Source organism: Ursus americanus, chromosome 17 (genome assembly GCF_024610735.1).
Source record: "Ursus americanus isolate L20-20 chromosome 17, mUrsAme1.1.p, whole genome shotgun sequence".
NCBI lineage: Eukaryota > Metazoa > Chordata > Mammalia > Carnivora > Ursidae > Ursus > Ursus americanus.
Genome location: NC_142143.1, coordinates 26,074,662 through 26,095,488, shown reverse-complemented (window position 1 = coordinate 26,095,488; position 20,827 = coordinate 26,074,662). Strand labels below are relative to the sequence as shown.

General features: G+C 46.4%; 1 protein-coding gene across 2 annotated transcripts; it reads left to right on the top strand.

Annotated features, from left to right (window-relative positions):
- The first annotated feature begins 14,221 nt into the window (after positions 1–14,221).
- Positions 14,222–19,375, top strand: SOCS2 (suppressor of cytokine signaling 2). Of its 2 annotated transcripts, none has more exons than XM_045779949.2 (3): positions 14,222–14,509; positions 15,839–16,190; positions 17,880–19,375. In XM_045779949.2, the coding sequence occupies exons 2-3, from the start codon at positions 16,052–16,054 to the stop codon at positions 18,335–18,337; spliced, it is 597 nt and encodes a 198-aa protein (XP_045635905.1). In that variant the 5' UTR covers positions 14,222–14,509; positions 15,839–16,051; the 3' UTR covers positions 18,338–19,375. The 2 variants fall into 2 exon arrangements, with proteins under 2 accessions (XP_045635905.1, XP_045635906.1); XM_045779950.2 differs by lacking the exon at positions 14,222–14,509 and adding an exon at positions 14,579–15,109.
- The last annotated feature ends 1,452 nt before the right edge of the window (positions 19,376–20,827 follow it).

Genomic DNA, 20,827 nt, shown 5'->3' with positions numbered 1-20,827 from the left:
AAGATCTTTCTTTCTTTCTTTCTCTTTCTAAGATCTTTCTTTCTTTCTTTCTTTCTTTCTTTCTTTCTTTCTTTCTTCTTTCTTTCTCTTTCTAAGATTTTATTTATTTATTTGACAGAGAGACAGCGAGAAAGGGAACACAAGGGGAGTGTGAGAAGGAGAAGCAGGCTTCCCGCCCAGCAGGGAGCCCAATGCAGGGCTCCATGTGGGGCTCGATTCCAGGACCCTGGGATCATGACCTGAGCCGAAGGCAGACGCTTAATGGCTGAGCCACCCAGGTGCCCCTACACAGAAATCTTTCTGGAGCTGTCTGAGAGGTGGGAGTCCCTTCTTCAGGCCTTCGAGGAGCTTTGCTGGGGAGTGTTTTTACTACCGTGTCCCTGCACATAGGCCTGGTGTAGGTACATGATGTTTGTGAGTTTGCCTGGCCTGCCCTCTCTTCTCTGCCAGATAGAGGTGCCAGCTCAAGTACAACCTTCTCACCTCAAATCAATTCTGCAAACATTTATGGAACATCTTTTCTCTGCTGGGCACCATGCTAGAACTAGGGAGCACACAGTAAATAGCTGTTGTCCGTTATGAACTCTCTTCTTGACCTCTCAAGAGTCACCTGGCTCTCTGTATTTTTGTTTCCTCATCTGTGACATGTGATGATAATAGGACTTACCTTGAGTAGTAGGCTCTACCTATAACTGTGAAGTCTAAATTGAGTTAATCTCTCAGGGGCACCTGGCTGGCTTAGACACTGGAGCGTGCAACTCTTTTTTTTTTTTTTTTTTTAAGATTTATTTATTTATTTATTCGACAGAGATAGAGACAGCCAGCGAGAGAGGGAACACAAGCAGGGGGAGTGGGAGAGGAAGAAGCAGGCTCATAGCGGAGGAGCCTGATGTGGGGCTCGATCCCATAACGCCGGGATCACGCCCTGAGCCGAAGGCAGACGCTTAACCGCTGTGCAACCCAGGCGCCCCATGGAGCGTGCAACTCTTGATCGCAGGGTTGTGGGTTTGAGCCCCATGTTGGGTGTAGAGATGAGTTAAAAATAAAACCTTAAAAAAATTTTTTTAAATTAGTTAATACATCAAAACACTTAGGTACTTAATATATAACAGGCATTCTTCTAATAAGGCATTCTAAGAAACATTAGCCCATATTATTACTACTGCTATTACTACTATTACTGATATTACTACTACAGCTACCATAGTGAATAAGACAGATAAGATATGGTCTTTGGTTTATGGAATTTAAGGCTAGTGGGGAAAACAAGTAATTACAATGAAGTGGTGGGTGTTCACGTATCCAGAAGTAGAGATGCTGTGGGAACATTCAGGAGGGGCCCCCAGGCTTGAGTGGTTATCAAAGGTTTCCCAAGGGAAACAATGGCTTAACTGAGACCTGAAGAATGAAGAGGCCAGTGAAATTACAAATAAGGAAAGACCCTACCTAGCAATGGGAGAATGTAAGAGTGATATTTTTTTATTTGCTTATTCTTATTTTTAAAAATTCAGATATAATTGACATACAACATTGTATAAGTTTAGGGTATACCACATGTTTATTTGATACATTTATGTATTGCAACATGATTATCACTCCTGTCCCATAATATTATTTCTTTTTTGTGGTTATAGCATTTAAGATCTAGTAAGAGTGCTATTTTTATTTTTATTTTTTTAAAGATTTTATTTATTTGACAGAGATAGAGACAGCCAGCGAGAGAGGGAACACAAGCAGGGGGAGTGGGAGAGGAAGAAGCAGGCTCATAGCGGAGGAGCCTGATGTGGGGCTCGATCCCATAGCGCCAGGATCACGCCCTGAGCCAAAGGCAGACGCTTAACCGCTGTGCCACCCAGGCGCCCCAAGAGTGCTATTTTTAAATCAGTTTTTGTACTAAAGGTAAATCAGTATCTTTTCTTATCTGTAATTTCTCTGGCCCTGAACTAGTCTCTTTCTTGAATCACTTGAATTAAGCTGGGGGTGAAGGAGGGGTGTCTAGACCTTTAAGTTGTTCCTCTCCAAGTTAGTTATTTTTCAGTTTTATCTTTTTAAGAGTCAGGTTTATTGGGGAATAATTTACATAAAATAAAATTTACCCCTTTAAAGTATCATTCAATGAGTTGTGTCAATTGTATATAGTCATGTAATTGCTGGCTTATTCAAGATGTAACATCTTTCTACCAACTGCAGAAGTCCCTTCATGCTCCCTTTTGGTGTCTCCTCACCCTCTCCCATTTCCTGGCAACATCTAATCTGTTTTCCAGAAAATCATGTAAATGGAATCCTATAATACATAGCCTTTTGTGCCTGGCTTCTCATCCTTAACATATTGCTCTTGAGACTAATTCATGTTGTTGCATGTGTCACTAGTTTGCTCTTTTTAAAATTTTTTCTTTATTGCTGAGTATTATATCATGGTCTGGATGTAGTACAATTTTTTAGCCTATTTACCTGTTGCTGAACATTTGGGTTGTTTCCAGTCTTTAGCTACTATGACTAAGATTGTTATAAACATTCATATACAGGCCTTTGTGTAGACATACGAAATCATTTCTCTTGCATAAACACCTGGGGGCGGTATTGCTGTTAAACATATTAAGTGTGTGTTTGATTTTATAAGAAACCACTAAGCTATTATATTGTTTGTTTGTTTGTTTTACCACTAAGCTATTTTAAAGTGGTTTTACCATTTTCCATTCTCACCAGGAATCTGAGAGTTTCAGTTGCTTCATATGTCTGCCAATAGCTGGTAATGTCAGTCTTTTAAATTTTAGAAGTTCTAGTGGGTGCGCAATGGTATTTTATCATGTTTTAATTTAGATTTCCCTAAATTCAAATCAACATCTTTTAATGAACTAATTTGTCGTTTATACATATTCTGTGATGAAAGTGTCTGTTTAAATATTTCGACCACTTTTTAGTTGGATTTTTATATTTTTCTTATTGAGTTGTAAAGGTTCTTCATGAATATTCTTATATCTACAATATCTATTATCAGATATAGAATTTTCTAATGATTTTCCAAGTCTGTGGTTTTTAAATTTTTTCTTTTTTCTCTTTTTAAAGGTTGTATTTATTTATTTGAAAGAGACAAAGAGAGAGCGAGCGCTCATGGGCACAAGCAGGGGGAGGCAGGAGGAGAAGCAGACTCCCAACTGAGCAGGGAGCCAGATGCAGTTCTCGATCCGAAGACCCTGGGATCGTGATCTGAGCCAATGGCAGACGCTTAACCGACTGAGCCACCCAGGTGCCCCTAAAAATATTCTTAACATTATCTTTTTGAAACAGCTTTATTGAGCTATATTCACGTTATCTTTTGAAGAGCAGGAATTTTTCATTTTGATGAAGTCCCAATGTACCAATTTTTTCTTACCATTTGTGATGTTTGTGTCCTAAGAAGCCTTTGCCAGACCCAAGGTAACAAGATTTTCTCCTATGTTTTCTCAGAAGTTTTATAGTTTTGTCCCTTACATTTAAGTCTATGATCCATTTAAAATTAATGTTTGTGGGGCGCCTGGGTGGCTCAGTCGTTAAGCGTCTGCCTTCGGCTCAGGGCGTGATCCTGGCGTTCTGGGATCAAGCCCCACATCAGGCTCCTCCGCTATGAGCCTGCTTCTTCCTCTCCCACTCCCCCTGCTTGTGTTCCCTCTCTCGCTGGCTGTCTCTATCTCTGTCAAATAAATAAATAAAATCTTTAAAAAAAAAAAATTAATGTTTGTGTATGGTATGAAGTAAGGGTCAAGGTTCATTTTTCTGGTGTATGGATATCCAATTCTTCTGCACCATTTGTTGAAAAACTATCCTTTCTTCATTGAATTACCGGGGCAGTTTTGTTCAAAATTAGTTGACTATAGTTTGGTGATCTATGTCTGGACTCTCTAGTCTGTTCCCCTAATCTTTATGTCCATCTTTAGATCAGTACTACCCTGTCTTGATTACTATAGCTTTAGAATAAATCTCCAAGGGGCTCCTGGGTGGCTCAGTTGGTTAAGCGTCTGCCTTCAGCTCAGGTCATGATCCCAGGGTCTTGGGATTAAGCCCCACCTAGGGATCCCTGCTCAGCAGAGAGCCTGCTTCTGACTATCCCTCTGCTGCTCCCCCTGCTTGTGCACTCTCTCTCTCTGTCTCAAATAAATAAATAAAATCTTTTAAAAAAATAATAAATCTTCAAATCAAATAGAGTGAATCTTGGGGCACCTGGGTGGCACAGTCGTTAAGCATCTGCCTTCGGCTCAGGGCGTGATCCTGGTGTTATGGGATCGAGCCCCACATCAGGCTCCTCTGCTGGGAGCCTGCTTCTTCCTCTCCCACTCCCCCTGCTTGTGTTCCCTCTCTTGCTGGCTGTCTCTGTCAAATAAATAAATAAAATCTTAAAAAAAAAAAAAAACAAATAGAGTGAATCTTCTACCTTTGTTAGCCTTTTTCAAAGATGATTTCTAGGTCCTTTGCATTTCCAAATACATTATAGAATCAGTTTGTTGATTTCTACAACACAACAAAAAGGCTGTTGAGGTTTTGCTTAGGATTGTGTTGTATCTATAGATCAATTTAGGGAGAATGACATCTTCACAATATTGACCCTTCCCATCCATGAGCATGATCTCTCTTTTCATTTGTTTAATTTTCCTTAATTTTTCAGCATTAAAGATTTTTTTTCATGTACAGCTCTTGCACATCTTTGATTACATTTATCTTTAACTTTTCTATGTTTTTAAACCTATTGTAGATGATATTCTTAACATTTTCAATTTCCAATAGTTTGTTGCTAGTAAATAGAAAAACAACTTATTTTTTGTACTGACCTTGTATCCTGAAACCTAGCTAGACTCACATATTTAGTGTAGTAACTATTTGTATTTTTGATTCCTTAGAATTTTCTATGTAGATGATTATGCTGTTTGCAATTGAAGACATTTTTACTTCTCCTTTACAATCTATAAACTTTTATTTATTTTCTTGTCTTAATGCACAGGCTGGGATCTCCATCACAATAGTGAAAAGAAGTTGTAAAAATGGGCATTCTTGCTTTGTTCCCAATCTTATGGGGGAAAGCATTCAATCTTTCACCATTAAGAATGGTGTTAGCTGGGGTTTTTTTGTAGATAAGGTTTGTCAGATTGAGGAAGTTTTCTTCTATTCCTAGTTTGCTGAAACTTTTTTATGATGGATGTATGTTGAATTTTATAAATGATTATTTTTTACATATATTAAAATAATTATATGATTTTACTATTTTAGTCTGTTGAGATTGTGAATTACTGACTGATTTTGAATATTGAACAAACCTTGCCTTCCTGGAATATATCCAAATGGGTCATTCATATATTATCTTCTTTATATATTCTGGATTCAGTTTGTTAATATTTTGTGATTGTGCTTTTGAGAGATATTGGTCTATAGTTTTCTTTTCTGTCTTATCTGTCTTTGGTATCTAGAAAGATGCTGGCCTCCTAGAAGGAATTGTGAAATGTTCCCACTTCTATTTTGGGGGAAAAGTTTATGAAGAATAGGTGTTATCTCTTAGTATTTGGTAAAATTTACCAGTGAAGCTTTCTGAATCTGGAATCTATTTCTTAAATAGAGATAGGGCTATACAGATCATCCATTTCTTTTGAGCAGGGTTTCGTGTTTTATTCTTTTGTAGTGGCTGTCTTTGTGTGAGACATTGTCTTTTATAACTGTCTTCTGATTTCCCAGTTGCTATCAGTGATATTTATTTATTCATACCATCTTTATTTACTATACCATCGTTATTATGTCATGTTTATTTTTGTCCATTAAATGGCTGAAAACAACAGACTACGGGATAACTAATCTGGTTGGCAATGAGCACGGGGCAGGGGAGAGTAGGTGCTAGTGGCAAAACAGAAGGCATGGTAGACCTTGGGCTGCAAATACTGTGTCATGAAAGACAAGGATTTGCCTGATGATGTTGTCAGACCAATTCGCCTCTTTTAAGTACTGGTTTTAAAAATGGGAGGGGAAAAAAAAGGGACAACTTGAAATAAAAGTCTTCTCAGCAACACTGGAAAAGCCGAAGAGAAAAATGACAGGACTTACCAGCACAATGTTCACAGAGTTATTTCTAAATAGATTTTTTTTAATTTTGTAAGAACTAAGATTTCACTTTTGTGTTTATTTTAGAATTGTTGGCACATACTGAAATGTAACAATTTCTTGGTTGGGAGGGTTTTAAAACAAAACAAAGGAAACTAACTTTCCCCCTCAAGTATTTATCACTTGCTTTTGTTCAAATATTGTAAATAGCCTTTGATAATATTGCAGCCACATTTGTTTTAATAGCACTTTCAGCGATTTGAATGACCTATTTTAAGAGTAACTTACCTGCCAAGCTACTTTTCCACTTAAAATGTTTTCTTTGTTCATATTAAACCCTATACTGTTTTCCTAAGGACGATTTCTTTACAAGTACAGAACAACCTACTTAATCTACTTTGGCTTTATTTATTCACATGCAAACTATCATTTTTTTTTTCCTACCACTGTCAAAGTGTTATAAGAATAAAATCAGGTATATGCTATAATATATTGGTGAAGAGAGATTTAAGCCATCCTATACAGGTGAACTGAAGATATTCTATTGTTTGCCATTATGTCAGGGCATGACCCTTGACTGTGCTAGTTTGAATGTGCTAGGTTAGCAGAAAAGGCCTGTATGGGTGATCCGTGGGCCTTTCAGTGTGGAACGTATATGGAGGTTGTCTGGTGACTCGCGGAGGTGGTGATTGTTTGTGTTAGTCAGAGTCGCATTTTGTAGCTGTGCCACATGCCTTAGGTTAAAGTTAGTCTCATCCATGACTGCCAATCTCCAGATTGGTTCACTGGGTGCTGGTGCTTCTCAGAATTCCATGACTAAGCCAGGAGCGGTGTTTGTTATTTACTAACAGGTATTTCTTCTGACTGCTCTGCTTACCACATCATCATTCCAGGCCTTGACCTTTGCGATCCTCGCTGGAAAATCAAACATACCTAAGCCGCCCAGGCTTAGGTCTAATAACACCATCAATTGCAAAAGGTCGTGGAACAGGGCTTGGAGGGTGATTTGAATGAGAAGGAAACTTAACTGCCCATCAAATCCAAATTTTTCATGAGAAAACAAGAATCCAGAGAAGTTAAGGAGCTTGAGCAAGATTCCCACTCCTGTGAAGCATTTCTGGACTTCCCAAGGTGGTTTGGAGTGACGCTTCCCAGCTGTTTGCAAAACCAGTTTGTGCATTTCTCCATGACTTTTAACCCTTTTTTAGAATGAATTGTCGGTGGCGTCTTTCTCACTAAACCCAGACCCCCTTAAGAGTGGACTGAATTATATTTGTCTACAAGGCCTGGAACATTTAAGTCCTCATGAATGTTTTGTAAGTGGGTGAGTCCCTCACATGCTGTCTACTAAGCACCATAGTTGTGAGGTCAAACTCCAGGAGATTAAGGAGAAGGACCTCTTGGTAGCAGACCAGAGTCCGAAGGCTAAACCACAGATTAGGGTGAGAAGCATATCTAGTTGGGGAAGATGAGAATTCAGGCACCCGGGCCAGAAAGAAGACAGTAAAAGCGTTTCAGTTTCCTTACTTGTAGATGCCTTCAAGTCATTCATTCATTCAATAACTTTACACTGGGTATCTACCAGGGGCCAGGAGCTTCTTTAGGTACTGGGAACACGGTCGTGATTATATAGACAAAGTCCAAGGGGAGAGAGACATGAAACAAATGACAAACAAAAACCATTGTAATGTCAGGTAGTAGTAAGTGCTGAGATGAAAAATAAAGCAGGAGAAAGAAAGGGTCACTGATAAGAAAGAGGAAGGCTCTCTGAGCAAAGACCTGAACAAAGTGAGGGAATGATTCCATGAGAATATTGGGGAAAGCACATTTCAGGGAGAACAAGTACAAAGGCCCTGAGTGAAGCTCGGTGTGTTTGAGAAACAAGGAGTTCAGAGGATTAGAACGTCGTGAGGGAGAAGAAAGGAGACAAAGAAAATTATTCTGCACTAGTGAAATAATGTCCTTTCTAGCACCAAAGTCTTACGATTGATGATCTTCTGACCACGTAGAGCAGTCGCAGTGAAGAGAGCCCCGTACAACGGTGAGGGCAGACTTTTCTCTCCGGAGCAGTACTTCCACGGAGGCTATCACCCTTTGGCCAGGGTTCTCACCTGAGGTCAAGAGGACCCTCGGGATTCATAGTCGGCCTTCAGATTGTCAATTAATCCCCTGAATCTGGGCTTCCATAACATTTTTCTGCAGAGAAAGTCTTAGATGCAGCCTGTACATAAATGCCTGGGCCACGTAGGGATATAGGAGAATGAAATAGGTCAGGTAGGAGAACCTGGCCACCCTTTGCTTAAATACACAGAGGAGTATGTTTCACTTTCACAGAGAAATAAGGTCTTTCTGATTTGTCCTGAAATATCCAGTCTTTGGATCTTTTATTTCCCTGCTTCTGGTAGAGACTTGGGTCCAGAGAAATACTTCTTCACCACGAGAGAAACAACAATACAAGGGTGATGACAAATGGCAAGTAATGTTCAATGTTGGGGAGACCACAGGGGATGGTGAGGACTGCGGTGGACAGGACGACTGTGGTGAATGTGCCTTCTAAAGGGGCAGCCACTACCCTGCTTCAGCTGATCACTGCTGTGAGGGAATGGGATCCAGTGTTGACAGAGTCTAGGGTTGGTTAAGAGAAAGCAGAAATCTAGATCACTTTGGGGGTGAAATCTCCAGAATTTTAATTTGATCCATATTTTTTAAAAAAGAATCTTGGGGGCGCCTGGGAGGCTCAGTCGTTAAGCGTCTGCCTTCGGCTCAGGGCGTGGTCCTGGCGTTCTGGGATCAAGCCCCACGTCAGGCTTCTCCACTGGGAGCCTGCTTCTTCCTCTCCCAATCCCCCCTGCTTTCTCGCTGGCTGTCTCTCTCTCTGTCAAATGAATAAATAAAATCTTTAAAAAATAATAATAAAATAAAATAAAAAAGAATCTTGGCACACCAACCATAACAGCCTGAAGGATCAAATATGGCCCATAGGCAGGTGGTTTGTGAACTCTGATCCATAGATTTTACCAGAATTTCTGAGAGATCAGTGACTTTATATTGACAACTACTGCCCTAGAATATGATTCCCCTCAACTTCTGTGCATAGAAAGACCAAGGGCATGGCCATCTCCCAAGTTCCTGGGTCCTAGAAGTCTAGGGGAAAGCCTGGCTTTTCCCTCCTGCAATCCCTGACTCAGAGCACTGAAGCCAGCCAGAACACCAGGGAGTGTCCTCCGTTGTGGGGATGGAGCAAGCAGGACATTGTGAAAGGGAATTGGTATTGAGAAGCACCAGAGAAGTAAGAGATGCTCGTCATAGAGAAGACAGCTCTGTTCTGCATCTTCTCAATTCTCTAGTCCGTTCCCTCCCATGGATTCCTCCCTGTCCAACTCACCACACCCCACAAGAGCATCGCTGATTACAAGTTACAGAAACCCAAATCAAACGAGGTAGGGAAAAGTTAACTCGTTGGTTCCGATATCTGAGAAGGCCAAGGGTAGTGCAGCCTCAGGCATATTGGAGTCAAGTACTCAGGAACCTCTTCCTCTCACTCAAACCCGAGCTCTGCTTTCCTCTCCGTCGCTTTCATTCTTTGGACTCCTACATGGTGGGAAAATTGGCTTACATGGTCATTACTGCTCATCGTCTCAGAAGAGGAGGGATCATTCCTCTTGCAGCACTTACATCAAATCCTAAAAAAATAATAATAATCTGCTTGGGCTGTGATACTGGAAAAACCTGTGTCCAGGGGAATAAGATACTTCTATTGACTAACCTGGGTCACATGCTCTCCAGAGCAATGGGTTCCAGAATCACAGGGATTTGTGAGGGTGCGGTGTGTGTGTGTGTGTGTGAGAGAGAGAGAGAGAGAGAGAGAGAGAGGGAGAGAGATGGTTGTGGTGGTGATGGTGACATGGCAAAGTTTAAAAGGAAGAGATGGTGGCCAATTAAAAGTACCTTTTGCTCACATGCACTTCAGACACAAGAGCCAACGATCATCCTATATCTCCCCCACCCCTAAAACAAAAACTAAAGAACTCTCTGCAGCTAGGCAAAAGCTCAGTGTGGAGCACTTGTCAATTCTGGTACTAGAACATCTGCATTGCAAATCAAGAACATCCAGTTTGGGATTTTCAAGCCTTGGCAATTCCTCAATGCAGGCGACAGAAGAAACTCTCCAGCTTTGTGAAAATCACTCTCCCTCTCCGCTTCAAGTAGAATGACAGTCCCCCACTGCAGCCACGCACCTCCTCCACTGAACAGAACAGATATGAGAGATTTAGAGAGATATAGAGATGTAATATGAGATATAGATGATCTTATTTAGTTCTCACCACGGCCCCATAAGGTAAGTTCCACTGTTATCTGTGTAAAAGGCTAACTAATTTGCCAAAGTTCACTCCTGTAGCAAGGGGTAGCAGAGTGAAGATCCCGGCTGGGCAGTTTCACTTTAAAGCCATGTGGCTAAAGCACTGCCCACCATCCATTCACTCACCCAACAGTCAGGTGGACTGGCTGCTACATGCTGGGGACTAGTGTAGGTGCTGCGATATAGCTGGGAACAGTGCAAATACAAATACATGTCCTCATGAAGCTTACGTTCTAGTGCAGGAGATAGGAAACCAGACCAGTAAATAACATATAAACTAGGTTAGATCGTGATCAGCATTAGGGAGAAAGCTAGAGCGGCGAAGAGAGAGAAATGTGTGTGGGAGCAGGTCGATTCTGAATAGGGTGGTCAGGCAAGGTCTCCCTAAAAAGGTGGCACTGAAGGAAAAGGTGGTCTGAGGAAGTGAGGGAGCAAACTTGCAAATATCTGAAGGAAGAGCGTGGTGGGTCAAGGAGACAGCATAGAAGGCTCTGAGGAAGGAGCAAGGGCAGTAGGTCTTGGAAACAGCAAGGAGGCCAATGTATTTTAAGCAGTGATCAAGGAAAAGAGCAGGAGGGGATGAGATCAGAGAGGTAAATGGAACCAGATCTTGTAGGGTGCTGTGAGTAGCTACTCAGATTTTGTCATTCACTCTGGTGTGATGCAGCCATTTGGATTGGAGCAGAGGAGGGATATGCCATGACTTGGTTTAAACAGGATTATTCTCACTGTTCTGTCAGGAAGAGTCTGTCAGAGGGACAAGGGTGCCAGCAGGAGGCCGTAGCACAGCCAGGCCGAGACTGGTAAGCTAGGCTTGGGCTGGTGTCTGCTGGAAATGTGGCAAGGGCTTCAATTCTAGGTTCATTATGAAATCCAGTCAAAGGATTGGCCAACACGTGCGATGTGGGGTGTGTGAAAAAGAGCACGCAAGGATGACTTAAAGGCTTTTAGCCAGAGCTGATGAAGACTAGAAATGACATTTTTCAGAGATGGGGGAAATGAAGGAGGAATCGCTTTTGTTTTTGTCTTGGGGTTGTTTTAAGAAATTATCGGGTCTCAGTTTGGGACATGTTAAACTGGGGATGTCTATTAGACATCTGAAAGGCAATGCTGAGTGACACGTCTGGGAGTTCAGGAGAGAGATCCATCAGGACTAGGGTCATAAGCTCTACAAATTACACGTGACTCCCTTCGAGTCACTGAAGACACTGATCCACATGCAGTTTTGGAAAATTATAACTGTATCAAAAATACTGGAAAAAGGGGCGCCTGGGTGGCTCAGTTCGTTAAGCATCTGCCTTTGGCTCAGGTCATGATCCTGGGGTCCTGGGATCGAGCCCCACATGGGGCTTCCTGCTCAGAGGGGAGCCTTCTTCTCTCTCTCCCACTCCCCCTGCTTGTGCTCTCTGTCAAATAAATAAACAAAATCTTAAAAAAAAAAAAACTGGAAAAGCATTAGGAAAGTCAAATTTAAAAATTCACCCATATCCTGCCACCCCAAAAGCAGCTGCTTTCATTTCTCCACATTTCCTTCTGTTTTTGCCCACAGGCATACATAATTTTATAATGCTGTAATCATAGCATATATACAACTTCATATTCTACTGTTTTTCACTTAACATGATCCCATAAATATTTTCTAAGAGGCTCCCATATGTGTTTCTTGGGGATTAAGAAGGCCAACAAAATGCTGGGCATCGCTGGGAAACATTTCAGTAACAAAAGTTGAAATCTTATTTGCTACAAAGTTTGGTGCCCCTATAGTTGGCATTGTGCTTACTGTAATTTTTGTGGACAATGACTGTCTGTGGAGATGACTTTGAGCCAGGACCTGAATGATTAAGGCTGTCCACACACCCAACCTGGGTAAGGGCATCCCGGGAAGAGGGAACAGTGTGTGTGAAAGAGGGAATGGCACGTGTTAGGAGGCAACAGGAAAGCACATTAAGGAGGGTTGCTGGCAGATTCATTTCAACTGACAAATAGAAATTTACCTTTGTAAAATGTTTAAATTTTTAAAATTTAAACTACAGAACAGTGGGTACACCCTTCATCTGGGATTCTCTAGAAAGGAATAGAAGCCATGTGGAATAATTTAGAACATAGCGAACCCTATTAGATGACTAGTAGTTCTTAAAGGTTCTGGGCCTCAGACTATACACAAACTCTACATGGAATCTGATTTGTTCATTCATCCCAGTTCCTGACCCAGGACCGAAGTCCAGTCCCTTAGTTTTATAGAAAAGGCCGGGGGTCCAAAGACAGTTAAATGACTTGGCAAAATTATTCAGCTACTTTATAGGCAGTTTTAATCTGGGTTGAATAAGCTCTGCCTGCCACATGGAAGACTCTAAAAACCCACCCTGATGCCATGCACACAACTCTATCGTTGACAAAGCTCTTTGTTAGCTGAGAAATGCCCCCTCACTTCTTGGCTCACCTGCCTATCATTTGCATAGTTATTTACTCAAAAGCTGGAAAATTGTTGAGGAAACCATTCCTCCCTGACTCCCTGCCCGGGAGGCGGGAAGCTGGTTTACGTTTCCTCCTAGGGCCAGCAGGGGGGGCACCAGGCAAGGTTTGTGAGCCGCTCCTCCCCCACGCCTCCTCCCCCTTCCTCGCCCAACTTCCCCTTAGCCCCTGCTTCAACTGAAAGTGGCCATTGACCTTTCAAGCTTTTGAGCAGTGATGCAATAGAATAGTATTTCAAAGAAAAATGGTTATCGAAATTTTGGATCCGGTTTTCCCGTGAGTGTTAATGGTTTTCAAAAAAGTAGGTCACATTTAAAGTAGGTCACATTGTGGAGACGGGCATGCAGGCAAGGAGCTGAGTTCCAACTGAGGCCAGGTGGCCTCCAACCGGGTGGGAGGAGGTGAGGGTCTCCGCGCAGGGAAGTGACGGGATCTTTCCGAAATCCCAGTTCCTGGGCGCTAGCCCTGCGGGAAATCGCCGAGACAAGAGCTCTCGGGACTGCAAGCACCGAGCCGGCCGCCCAGCACCACCGGGGCGCGCAGGTAAGGGCGCCCGCTCAGCAGTCAGTGCAGGTGAGCGGGGCGGCCAGCCGGAAGGAGACAGTGGAGCGGAGTGGAGGAGCCGGAGGAACTGGAGGAGGAGGAGGAGGAGGAGCCCGGCGGGGCCGGTGCGGGAGACGGCGAGCTGGAGCGCCTGGGGGAGGAGACTGAGAGCCGCTAGCGCTGCTTAAGGAGGCGCCGCTCTCCGCCGGCCGGCTGCGTTGTAGGACCTGAGCGAGGGCACTGCCACCGGCCCGCTGCCTTCGGCCCTTTCCCTCCGGCTCTCGGTCGGGAGCTCGGGCGCCTGGAAAGGGGCCTCTTCCACTCCATTACTGTGCTGTAAAGCGAGAGGGGCCGTTGTCGGGGACTCCCGTCCCTCCCACACCCCGCTCACAAAATGTGCGGCCGGGAGGGTCGCGTCGAGAAGGCGCGGAGAGGGTGGGAGAGACAGAACCCCGCGGCTGGCTGTGGATGTCTCTTAGTCCTCAGACCCCCGCGCACAGCGGACATGGCGGGGGGCAGGCTCCGGCCGCCGAGGCGGGGAGGGCCGTGGCAGGGGCGCTACTCGTGAGCGCCTCCGAGTAGTCGGAGCTGTACGGCCGGAGGCGGACGGATTCCCAGGCAGCCACGCCGCCCCAGCCCCGCACCGAGCGCGCTGAGCCCGCCTCCCTGAAGCTTGCGCATTCGCGCCGGAGCCTCTTTAAAGCAGAAGCGGGGGCCGCGGTCACGTGAGGTGGATTCCTGGAAAGTTCCTGGAAAGCGGCCTCCGCAGCATCCGGGCGGGGCGCACGGGGAGCGCGGACAGGGGAGGGAGGCGGGGAGCGAGGGAGGCGCGCGGGGCTGGGAAGTCGCGCGCACACCCCGCTCCGGGGACAGACGTTTAACTCTTGCCATGTCTCGCCGCCGCCACCGCGGCTCGCGGGCCTTGGGCTTCCCCTGAAGCATGAGACTCCTCGCCCGCCGCTACCGGCGCTGCGCGGGCCGCGGACAGTGCGCGCCGGAGCCCCGCGCGCACAGCCTCAGGATCCCCTGCGCCCGCAGCCGGGGCGCCGGAGGAGCTCGGCCAGGGGCTGGCGGCAGGTACGATCCGGGGAGCCCGAAGGCTCTTCCCCGAGGAGGGTCGCCGGGGAGGGCAGCGGGGCGCGGCCGCGAGCGCCGGGCGGCCTTGGCTTCCGCAGTTCAGAACCTCCGGAGACAGAGCCCGAGCCGCGGCTCTGTCCCGCGGCCGGGCTCTACTGCCTGCTTTCTTCGGCTCCTTCTAGGCGTCGGGAAGTCTCCGGAGTTTTCTCCCCCGCCCCAAACTGCCATCCAAATTAATAATCCTCCTAATAACCTGATCTACCGCTCCTCCCCACCCGCCTGCCTCCCGCCCTAGCTCCTTCCTCCTCCTTCTCTTCTTTCCACCTCCTTGGTCGCAGCCAGAGGGAAAGCCAGCAGCTGCCCAGGGTGGGGGATTTCGGAGCCCGGGGGTTCTAGCCGTTGATCCCCGGCGCTTTTGTTTGCCCTCGGCGCTGAGAACTCTGGCCGCCTCAGAGCGCATCCCCAGGCATCTCGTTCCCAGATTAAAAGTCAACAGGGAAAATCGGGCAGACACCCCTCCTCTCCCGGGCCCCTCCCGGCTCCCCCACCCCATGTCCGCTGGGGAAGCTGCCTGGTGTGGAGGCGGCGGCCGAGGCCGAGGTAAGGGCTCGGCGATTGTTGTCTTAGACGTCCAGCGGCGCTCACCGCCTCCTGTTCTGCCCCGGCCGGGGTTCCAGCTCCGAGCCCCCGTGAGGGCTGAGCGCTTGGGCCGATTCCTCGACAGCGCCCGCGGCGGCGGCGGCAGCAGTAGCCGCCGCCGGGCTGCGAGAGCGGCCGCCACTCCGTGCGGCGGCGCCCCCACACCTCTGCCCCACGCGGGCGCTGGGAAGCTGGCGGAGGGGAGCGAGGCAGCCTCCGGGCGAGGGTGCGGCAGCTTCCGTACCTTGGCGCCCCGGGCTGGTGGCTCCGGGTGTTTCGTCCCGGAGCCCCCGGGCTGTGCAGAGTGTAACGTACTGGAGTGCCAACTGGGGCACAATTTTTCTGCTTGTCCTTGACCAGAGCCTATTTACCACCTTACCCGCAGGTGACTGCTCTGCTAGTCTGCGATTCCAGCCAGTAGCCCTGGGCGGGAAGACACCCTGTTCCCCACCCTCACCCTGTCCCTCCCCACCCCCTCCCCCTCCGCAACTCCTGCGTCTTGGATCCCTTCTCTCTTTATCCTTTCTCTACAGCTGGGCCGGGGCAGTCACTGGATGCTTGGGGTTAAATGGTGCAGGAGCATAGACGCGGAGGAGTCCCCGGGATTTTCCACGTCTCTGTCTCCCCACCCACACCCCAGCCGCAGGGGTCCAGTTTGGACTGACCCAACCCCATACTTTCTTTTTGCAGGCAAACTGTGGGTGCCTGCGGGGGACTTTGCCATCCGTCCACTGAGACCTGGGGAGCAAGAAGCAGAAGCACCCCATCCCCTCCCCCTCTACCATTTCGGATACCCCGCAGGGACTCGTTTTGGGGTGCCCACTGACTTCCGAGAAGGACGCTTGTCCCTCTCTGACCCCATCGCGGGTGGCCACCTGTCTTTGCCGCGGTGACCCCTCTCCCATGACCCTGCGGTGCCTCGAACCCTCCGGGAATGGCGCGGAAGGGACGCAGAGCCAGTGGGGGACCGCGGGATCCGCGGAGGAGCCGTCTCCGGAGGCGGCGCGTTTGGCGAAGGCCCTACGGGAGCTCAGTCAAACAGGTAGGGAGGCGATCTGCCGCGACGCGTGCGGGAGGGGTAGCTTCCCCAAAGACGCGGTTGCAGGCTTTGCTGGCGGGGAGCGCGGCTAGGCAGCCGGGCCGCGGTGGGGAGCAAAGAACGGGATGGAACTAGGGCCCCTCGGTTCCGGTCCCCGCCTCGGGGCGGGGGACAGCGGAGAGGATGCCTGCATGGCCCTGGGTCCTTGGGAATGCGAAAGAAAAGTGTTTCTCGAGGGACTCAGAGGCCTAGGGGAGGGCAGAGCGCGAGAAGGGCTTCTTGGAAATAGCCTTTTAGGGCGCTGGAAGCTTTGTTTAGCGCGGCCGCTTGGGGGTCGGTACAGGGGCTTGAACCCTGGAGGAAGAAAGTGCCAGGCGCCTCCCTTTCCGCGGGGAAAGAGGGCGGCGAGTGGGCGCTGCGCTGCCCGCGCGGCTCCAGCTGCATCCGGCCCCCGAGCGGAGCGGCCGCGGCAGCCCGGGATCTTGGCGGCCAAGTTCCAAGGACCGACAGATTACCGCGCAGGCGGCTGCCGCAGAGCCGGGAGGGAAGCGGTCGGCCGAGCCCCTGCAGAGCGCGGCCTTCAGGGGCTGCGCGCCCAGGGTGTTACTTGTTACAAGCGCACTCCTGCGCTTTGCGTGGCCCGCTGTCGTCTCTCGGCGTCTGAAAGAAGAAAAGATTGGGGGGGGGTATCTGGCAAACCACGCAAGCTTTCAAAATCTGGATCCTAAAAGCTTACGTTTGGGGCAAAGTTGAAGTTTTGGAGGCACTAGGGAGGGAAAGGTCGCTTGCAGTTCCGGTCTTTGAGTGCCGACCACCGGCTTTCCCTAAGCGGGGCGGGCCGGCAGAGTGCAGGTATCGGAGCAGTTTTTGGCGGGGGGGGGGGGGGGGGAGGGCGAGCACATCGTCGGACTTCTTATGCAGAATGTCCCGAAGTCATTGTTGAAAACGGGTTAGACCCCGGGATGGCGCAGGCAGATCAAATCGAGAATGCTGGGGAGAACGACGGTTGTGATCGAATTTGGATTAGGGCAAAGTCTGAAAGAGTTGCAGATTGTAAACTTGAAGTGGTAATTATCAGTTGGGGTTTCCCTCGTTTCTCAATGACTGATACGGCAGTTGGAATCAAAGCAACGAACAGGCTATGTTGTGCTGGATCTGCGGCACTTTGCTTTGAACGGAGATGGAGCCCTGAACAGATCTGAGGAGGCGAAGGGTGGACACCAACCTTCCAAAAAGTTCTTTCGGTTTTTACCCTGTTGGAATTACGGGAGTTGGGTTTTCCACTCTTGTGAGGGCATGCCTTTTATTTCTAACTTCTGATTTATTTCTAAGTGACTTTGATTTCCCTTGAATAGAACTAGAAGCATCATGCTTTGTCAGCCAGTGTGTCATATTGCAAATGTTCTTCTGTTTCATTAGGAGAAAAATCTTCAGATAATTTAAAGAACAGCTACAGAAAGCTACCTTTTAAAACCGAAAACTGACTCTTAGTTCGGGTTCATAAAGTAAAATGGCCCCACATTTTCATTAAATTTCTACCAAAAGTATTTGTGGCTGTCTCTGGTAAACTTTCACTCACACATTTCTACTTAGAGCTAGAAAAACTGTTGCCAAGTATTTGCCCTATTTTAAAAATTCGTTATAATAACTATTTTACCCTCTTTTCTCTTTCTTTTTGAACAAAAACCCCAGGTTGGTACTGGGGAAGTATGACTGTTAATGAAGCCAAAGAGAAATTAAAAGAGGCACCAGAAGGAACTTTCTTGATTAGAGATAGCTCGCACTCAGACTACCTACTAACCATATCTGTTAAGACATCAGCTGGACCAACTAATCTGCGAATCGAATACCAAGATGGGAAATTCAGATTGGACTCTATCATATGTGTCAAATCCAAGCTTAAGCAATTTGACAGTGTGGTTCATCTGATCGACTACTATGTTCAGATGTGCAAGGATAAGCGGACGGGCCCAGAAGCCCCCCGGAACGGCACCGTTCACCTTTACCTGACCAAACCGCTCTACACGTCAGCACCGCCTCTGCAGCACCTGTGTAGACTGACCATTAACAAGTGTACCGGTACCATCTGGGGACTGCCTTTACCAACAAGACTAAAAGATTACTTGGAAGGATATAAATTCCAGGTATAAGTGTTTCTCTTTTTCTAACCATGCCTCCTCATGTAGGGTCTCTCCGAATGCAGCTTTGTCAAAGAGAACCAAAACTTGAGTGACTGCTCTGGATAACTACTCGGAATTCTCAAAACAGCTGAAGTTCATCTAATTTAAACGTGTGCCGAGGTAGCGAGGTATTTAAAGTTCCCCCAGATACTTACTCTCCCCTGAGTGATGCTTGCCTTCCTAAGGCTGACCAAGACCCGTTAATCCTTTTGAGTTAAAAACACAATGTCCCATGTAAAGGCCGAAAGGAACATTTTATCAGAATGCCTTGCCTTTCTGAGGTTCCTCTTTATTAGGTCAAAGGTCCGTGCCCCGGTAGTAGGGAGAGAACTTGGGACACAGGAGTACGGAGGGAGAGGAAGGAGCCCAACTGACACAGGCTTAGCTTCGATCTCAGATGCCTGGTAGTCAGTGTCCTTTAGGCCATTTTCTCTTTTTGCGTTCTTGATGTACCTAGGAGTCTGTTAAACAGATATGCTTGTGAGTATTTATCCTTCATTTTATGCAATTAACCAAATCAACCAAAAAAGCGACCATGAACTCCTGTATTTGACTTTTTACTACATGTATGAACTCTCTCTCCCATGTGAATGAGTACTGTAGTAATCCGTTTTAAGGGAGCCTTATCTCAGAACTCTTTCAAACTGGTGCACACGGAAAAGACTTTGTCTTTTCCTTTAAGGCTAAAGACAAGAATGTCATGCTCTACAGGTGCCACTCAAACCCTGTTAATAAAACCATGTAGATACAGACATTTGATCCTTTCAAGTAGCTGTGTCCCAGCCTGTTGCCATTGACTTTTTGGAAATGGCTGTAGAAATTTCCAAGTTGTCCTTGAATTGTCTAACCATGGACATCAGCAGTTGTCTCCCTTCTACCATGTAGAATACTTTGACTTAATTCTCTTCCAGATACAGGGGGATACCTGCCTGTTTTTCAAAGTGTTTATTTACTGCTGTTACTATTTGATTAGAATGTATTAAATAAAAAAAAACTTGACTTTTACAAGTTGCACTTATTACTTTGAGTTGTAGAGAACGGACATGTTCATGGTAATAGTTGCCATAAAGACTTCTGTCGCGTGAAATCAGCCAAATGTTCGGCAAGAGGTGGAGCATGGCTTACCCTTCCCTAAAGTTACGGGCCGCGTTCGCCCTCTGCGTTTTGGAAAGCATGGTTTCGAAAGTACCAGTACTGTTCAGTGGCCTGATCTTTTACACATTGAATACGCATCACACAAATGCCCTGTGTGCTTCCAAAAACATGGTTTAGAAACTGCAAAAATTGTGACACATCCTGGTCATTTATGGGTTGAGTAGGCATAATACAAAATAAAAGAAGTTTTATGGCTATTTATTTTTTGTCACACAGTCTCGTGACTGTTGTGGATGAACCTCTTTAAATGTTAGAGTCCGGACAGTATTCATTTTGCCACCTTTAAAAAAAAAAATGTCCTGCATAGTTACATACTCGTGTGTCATTGGGAAAGCGAACATTGCAGATCATGTGTGTGCCCCAAAGTGAATTAGAAAATTCGGTTATAAATTATAGTGAAATCTGCTTATCCCATGTCATGAAAATATTCATATTTTCATGAAGCTCTTGAAAAATGGTTTTGTGCCTGGAAGAAAAACATAACTATGCATGTCCAAACAGCAGAGCCAAACACAAAAGATTGCTAGGTGTGCCTTAGGAAGAATTTATTTGTAGCCTAAAATTTAAAGAAGAGCGCTACTTTTGGGGTCTGGTCTACGATGGGGACCTTTTCATTAGGGTCTTCAGAGTCTGTGCTTAATTTGCCCCTTTTCCCCACTGACAACATTTGTTTAGTGTGGGGTGTCTGACTCTTCTGGCAAAATTTGCACAGGGCGGGTGCCAGGGGCTTTGGAATTCCTTTAAGGGCTTTTGCATTTCTGTTCCCGTTGTTTCCGACTCTCTGATACTTGTCACTACTGAGACTTGGACGGATTGGTGGGGTGTGAGTACTCACGGGACTGTAGCCACTAGCAGGTGGCCCAGTTATGTGAAAACCAGAGGATAGCAAAGGTATCTCTGGGGTGTGCCGTGGAACGATTGTCTTACATTTCCATCTTCCCCGTTCCAAGTAAGTTGATAAGCATCAGGAGACAGTCCTTTTTAGGGCAGGGGTGTTGGGGTTGTTTCTCTCTGGTGTTGTTTTTTGTACATACAATTACGAACATCATTTATTTATTGAGTTCATTGTGTGTCAAGTTCTCGCTCAGCACTTTACGTGCATTATCTCATTTAATCTTTACCCCGACCGGGTGAGCAAAGTTCAGTGATGACAGGAGGTATACCGTCTGATTTGTAGTGAGGTGGCATTCCAGGAACATCCCAGCCCTTTTTATTCCTGGAGAGGAATTATGAAGAGCAAACTGCTGCTATTTCTACATTGATCCAGACGAACAAGTTAGAACAGGCTGTAAAAGGAACCCTCAG